This window comes from Chinchilla lanigera, unplaced genomic scaffold (assembly GCF_000276665.1).
Source record: "Chinchilla lanigera isolate Chin_1 unplaced genomic scaffold, ChiLan1.0 scaffold00014, whole genome shotgun sequence".
In the NCBI taxonomy this organism is placed as follows: domain Eukaryota; kingdom Metazoa; phylum Chordata; class Mammalia; order Rodentia; family Chinchillidae; genus Chinchilla; species Chinchilla lanigera.
In genome coordinates, this window is record NW_004955415.1 from 30,697,401 (window position 1) to 30,702,907 (window position 5,507).

General features: G+C 53.9%; 1 protein-coding gene across 1 annotated transcript; it reads left to right on the top strand.

The window, feature by feature from the left end:
- The first annotated feature begins 1,117 nt into the window (after window positions 1-1,117).
- On the top strand, window positions 1,118-3,760 carry LOC102008089 (cystatin-C-like). Its single transcript, XM_005380979.2, has 3 exons — window positions 1,118-1,439; window positions 2,610-2,711; window positions 3,424-3,760. Exons 1-3 carry the CDS (start codon window positions 1,197-1,199, stop codon window positions 3,505-3,507), a joined length of 429 nt encoding a protein of 142 aa, XP_005381036.1. The 5' UTR covers window positions 1,118-1,196; the 3' UTR covers window positions 3,508-3,760.
- The last annotated feature ends 1,747 nt before the right edge of the window (window positions 3,761-5,507 follow it).

Genomic DNA, 5,507 nt, shown 5'->3' on the forward strand with positions numbered 1-5,507 from the left:
TACCAGGTAAGGGCCCAGAGACTTGGCAAAGTGGACCACCATCACCCTAGAGTCACTATCCTGGGTCACTGTGAGTCAGAGAGGGTGGGTTTGGAGGAGAAAGGATCCAGCTCTCTGTCTCCAGTCCTTTCTCTCCTGTGCTTCCCTGATCTGAAGAGTTTTTACCAGTCCCCAGATTCCTACCCTGAAGCTGGAGCTCAGCTATCACCACACGGGTTCATGGGGGCTAGAAATGTGCACAGTCCGCATGGACACTTGCTCTGCAGGTCACAAACACCCAGATTCTAAAGAAAACACACACACACACACACACACACACACACATACACACACTCAGATTGAAGCTCCTGATTAGGAATTGTCCTGTATCATGAACTAACATTTGGTGTAAAGGTTAAATAGACATTTTATTAACATGATGTCACTTGTTCTTTTTACTTTCCTCATATGTCTACCTGAATTTTAAATACATACATGGCCAGTATCCCAGCTCTAGGGGGTTCCTCCCAGGTGTCCCCTCTGGGCTCTGCCTCCTGTGCCCATCTCTGGCCTGAACCACCTGACCTGGTGTAGTTCTTGGGAGATCTGTTGATTGACTGACTGATTCTGAGTCCTTACAGAGAACCCCTGTCCTTTTCCACGTAAAAGGGAGTCACTCCTGCTTGGCAGAGAAGTTCTTCAGGACAGGGCAGGGCCTGGGCTTCCCAGAACCTCTGGAATCCCCTTTCTCCTCCCAGGAGTCATGCCCTTGACCTCAAAGGCCCCTGACTTCAGAGCACCTGAGAAGCCAAGACTGCTCTGTCCCCTTTCCTGCAGAAGTAGTGTTCTACGTCACAGGATTTAGTTCCCACAGAGTTGTGGAGAACAGGGAGTCCGAGTCTGGGGGAGCTGAGGAAAGGGACAGTTCAGAGGGTCAGAGGAGCAGGAGTCAGGGAGGGCACTAGAGGAGAAGGAGGGAGGAAGGAGGAAAGTGGAAGGCCCCAGCCTGGAGCAGAGAGGGACAGAGTAGCCAGCGTTGGAGAAACCAGCAGATGGGAGGGGCCAACAGAAAAGGAGGGGCTGGGTTGGGAGGCTGGACAGGTGGGAGGGGAGGGACTGGGGCCTCAGAGGATAAAGTAGGGCAGCCCAGGGCAGCACTGTGGCCTCTGGATTGCTGCTCTCTGTATCCTATAGCTCCAACTTTGTGTCCTGCAGACATGGCCTCATTGCTGCGTGTCCCTCTGCTGCTCCTGGCTGCAGTGGTCTTGGACCTGGCCATGACCCCCATGGCATTGGAGTTCCATCAGAAGGGGCCTTACCTACCTGGGGGCCTGCAAGATGTGGACATTAACGATAAAGGTGTGCAGGAAGCAGTGGACTTTGCTCTCCGTGAGTACAACAATGACAGCAAAGACCTGAACCTCAGCCGCTTGGTGCAGGTGGTGCGTGCCCGTGAGCAGGTGCGTGGTCACCAGGGCTGAGGCGGGCTACCCAGGAAGTGCTGTCCTTCTGCACGCCCTGCGGCTCCCCTTCTGCTCCCTGCCCCTGTCCTCACCGGGGTTGTGTTGCCTACTCTGCGGCCCTGTCCAGGTTGAGCGAGCCCACCGGGGATGGCACCCCTGTGCCTCTCACCCAAGCCCCATCCCTGGTGTTGCTCTGTCCCTCAGTCACTGCAGGGGAATCCTGAGCTGGGTCCTGCTGGGCATAGCAGGTGACACCTCTCCTTAGATGCTGTTCCTATGCCAGCTGGCAGAGACACCAGGCGCCAGACAAGGGTTGGGGGTTCCTGGCTAACGCTGACCACCTCTTGGGCAAGGATCTGAGGGAACTGTGAATCAAGTGACCCCACAGCAGGAAGAGGAATCCTGCACTTGTTCCCTCCTCTCCCAACCTCCACCTGCTGTCCTTCAGCTGCTGCCTCTGTCACGACCTCAGGTCTGTAGAGTAGGCACAGCAGGAGCAGAGGGCGTCCTGGGTCCTGTGCCTGCCCTCCCCCGAGTGGTCACCCTTGGTCACAAGGCCCTGCTCCTTGCTCCCAATAAAGCGTGGGGCTCTGTATGGATTTGGGTGGATGCTTCCATAATATCGCACAGTGAACTTCTAAGGATACTAAACCAGTCCTGGGTATCTCCCCTGGGAGCCTTAAGGGTCCCTGTGGGCTGTGGGTCACCCCCTACTGCTGCACCAGTAAAGAGGACCCTGTGGGAGGGGAACCAGATTACTGAGGGAGCAGCTGGGCTTAGTCCTCAGGCTGCAGCTCTCCCGCACCCGCATCCAGTGCGTCCTGTTGGGCATAGAGCCTGCTGGGGTGGACCCGCCCTGCCTCCTGGACAGGAAGTGCTGGCTCAGTGCCTGGGCTGCTCCCCAAGCTGGCCTCCCTCCCAAGGCCCAGATCAGAGGGTGCAGCCCAGGCTCCTACCTGCCCGTTCCATTTCTGTCTTGCTCTGCTGCATAAGACTCCTCTTTGAAGTTCCTTGGAAGGGAACAGGTTGAACACAGGCAGATGTGGTGCAGAGTGGGCTGGGATGGGTTTGGCCTGAGTCCTGGCAAGCACAGTGAGTCCAGTGAAGCCAGTGACTGCAGCAGTGAGGTGGACGGAGCGCTGAGAGAGTCCTGCTCTTCTTCCCTAGGTGGTGGGCGGCATGAACTACTACTTGGACTTGGAGATCGGCAGAACCACATGTGCCAAGGACCAGCCCACCCAGGATGACTGTCCCTTCAGTGGGGAGCTGGTATGAGCTTGAAGTGGGCAGGGGCAGCACAAGTAGTATGTGTGTTTTTGTGTGTATGTGTGTGTGTGTGTGTGCATGTGTGTGTGCGTGTGTGTTTGGTTATGAGATGGTGTGTGTGGGTAGCCGAGCAGGGCTGTACACATGGTAGATTGGGGTCCTGAGTGGGACCCTGGGAAGTGGGGTGCTGGGAGGTGACCCCTGCTTTGGGGCTCTCCTGCTGGGCTGAAGGTGCAACAGCAAGCTGGTGAGGAGGGAGAGGGCTCTGGGAGTCCCAGCCTCGGCCCCGCCAGAGCCATCCTGAGCAGGTCAGGCCTGAGAGGACCAAAACCCCATGCTACCCTCAGCCTCAGCCTCTCCTGACTGCCAGATCCCTGGAGGCAGAGCTCCGGGCACTGAGTCCCTGTCACCCTGCCCACCCCACCTGTCCCCTGGTAGCCAGGCCTGTTTCCTCCCTGGGTGCCTTTCAGTGCTGCCCTGGGCTGGGGTAGAGGTGCTGAGGCAGTCATACCTGCCCGGCCTGTGCCCCCTGAGCTCCTGGCCTTGGCTGGCTGCCCCCTGCGGGCTGTGGGGAAGAAGGACCTGGGATCCCTGAGCTGGGGACAGCGCCATGCAGGGACTTCCCCTCCACCACTCCTGCCCTCTGATGTCCATGGCCGGCGTCCTCCCTCTCTCCTGAAGCGACACTCACCGTCCCTCTCTCTTCCTTTGGCAGACGCAGCTCTGCTCCTTCGTGGTCTATGACAGGGCTTGGGACGACTACATGGCCGTGATAAGTGCCACCTGTCACACTACCTAAGGTTCTGTTTTGGCCAGGACAAAATGACTACCCCTTACCTATGTCCCCTGCCTTGTCTCTAACCATGTGATGGAGCCTAGTCCTGATGTAGTCTCCTCAGTGCCCCGGCACCTGGGCTCCAGGACAGCGGCTACTCTGGGCAGCATGGACACCCACAAGCTGGACCCTCTTCCTTTCTCCTGTGCTTCTCAACCACACCTGTGGGGGACACACAGGCCGCCTCTGACTTGCTCAATAAAACCTGCACAGCTCCCTTGTGTGGTGTGTTCTTGGAGTGCAGGGGAAGGGTTAGGGGAGCTGTCCCCATAACTAGATGCTGTCTGACTGTCACACAGTCTTCCTGGGCACTGTCACATACCCAAGGTGGGGCGGAGTCAGTCACTGAGGCCCCTAACTCTATCACCATCCCACATTCCTGGGGGCCCACCCTCCTGTCCACTTTCTCCAGCCTTCTGCAAGGCCCTGGCTCTGCCCTGGGGACCAGACTTGGAGAAAGTGACCTGGTCAGCCAGGCTTGGTGCCCTCTCCACCCCAGCCTCAGGGGCCATATGAGCAGAGCCCCTGAAGCAGGTCTAGACTACGGCTCCTGTGACTCACGGTGGGGTTTTATTTGACTGCAGGCTGAGAGTCTTTTTTGCAGGCTGCTTGGGACCAGAATGCTCCAAGTCTCAGAGATCTGTGGGATTGTGGGAAACCTTCACACACATGATGATTTTACCGGGGAATGGACCCACTTCTGAGCAAGAAATGCACTCAGTTTTCACCGGCATTTTGTCCACGTAGCCTGAAGCTAATTGTTACAGTATTGTTTATTATAGAAATTGAGTTTTGTGGGGCTGGGGATTTAGCTCAGCAGCAAAAGCGCCTGCCTGGCAAGCGCAAGGTCATGAGTTCGGTTCCCGGTACCGGAGAAAAACCAAAAAAAAAAAAAAAAGAAAAGAAATTGAGTTTTGTTTGGAAGGCTTCAGGGAGGACAGGAAAGGATCCAGCTTAGGTGACTGGAGGGATCACCCTGACACAGGGGTTCAGACCGGTGACACAGGTGAGAGGCCACTGTTAAGGACTGGCTGGTGGGCAGGGGTCCAGGTGGTCAGTGTCTCATCATGTGTCATAGTTCTGAGATCTTGATGTCTGAGGGATGGTTTCCTTTCCAGAAGAGGACTCTGTGTCTGTGTCAGTCTCAATCAGTGGGGCTCCCCCTTCACTGGAATCCAGATGATCACAGGTTCAGGACAAAATGCGAATCACGTATAACTAGAGGATTGGGAAAAAGTACACTGCTTGGAAAATAGCTGGTGAGTCTCCAATACTGTAAACACTGTGTTTCCATGGGACACATAAATGCTTCCCACCCTAAGTGAACAAAAACATTCTTCCACCAAAAATGTCTACATGAATGTCCATATCAGTAGGATTCAAAACAAGAAAACAAAGAAGAGAAACCACCTAAATATCCATCCATCCATGATTAAATAAAGAATACAAGGCGATATTATTTGTCAGTTCTTTAAGATGGACACATTGATACTGGCATAATTTGAAAGAATCTCAAAAGTATGCCATAGGAAAAAATCAAAAGCAGAACATTTCAGTCTCTCCTCTCATTCACTTGAAGCATCCAGGAAGGCAAACTTAAGGCCGAGTGGTGAGTTATTTTTTTACCAGGTAGGGCAGTGGGGTGGGGAATGATTGCTGAGGAGGTGGTTCCCTTGGGCCATGAAAATGGCCTAAAATGATATTGTGGAGACACGTGCATGATATTGTGAATATGCTAAGAACTCTTGCATTGTTAATTTTGAATCGGAGCTTTGTGCGACATGGATGATTTTTCTCCAAAAATCTGTTTAAAAATCATCACTGAAGTTACAGTTTTCACTAGGGAAATGCTTACCTCCTCTTTTCTTCTCCATCCCTAATAATTTCCACTCATGTTTTCCAAAATGTTTCAAAAAATTATATAACAGCCACTTACTCTAATTACCAACAGTTGTATAATTGCC

Excerpts from the sequence above, each read along its gene's own strand:
- LOC102008089 (XM_005380979.2), top strand. The coding sequence starts at position 1,197 with ATGGCCTCATTGCTGCGTGTCCCTCTGCTGCTCCTGGCTGCAGTGGTC. Across the intron at positions 1,440-2,609 it reads TGGTGCGTGCCCGTGAGCAG|GTGGTGGGCGGCATGAACTA; the intron begins GTGCGTGGTCAC and ends CTTCTTCCCTAG. Across the intron at positions 2,712-3,423 it reads GTCCCTTCAGTGGGGAGCTG|ACGCAGCTCTGCTCCTTCGT; the intron begins GTATGAGCTTGA and ends TTCCTTTGGCAG.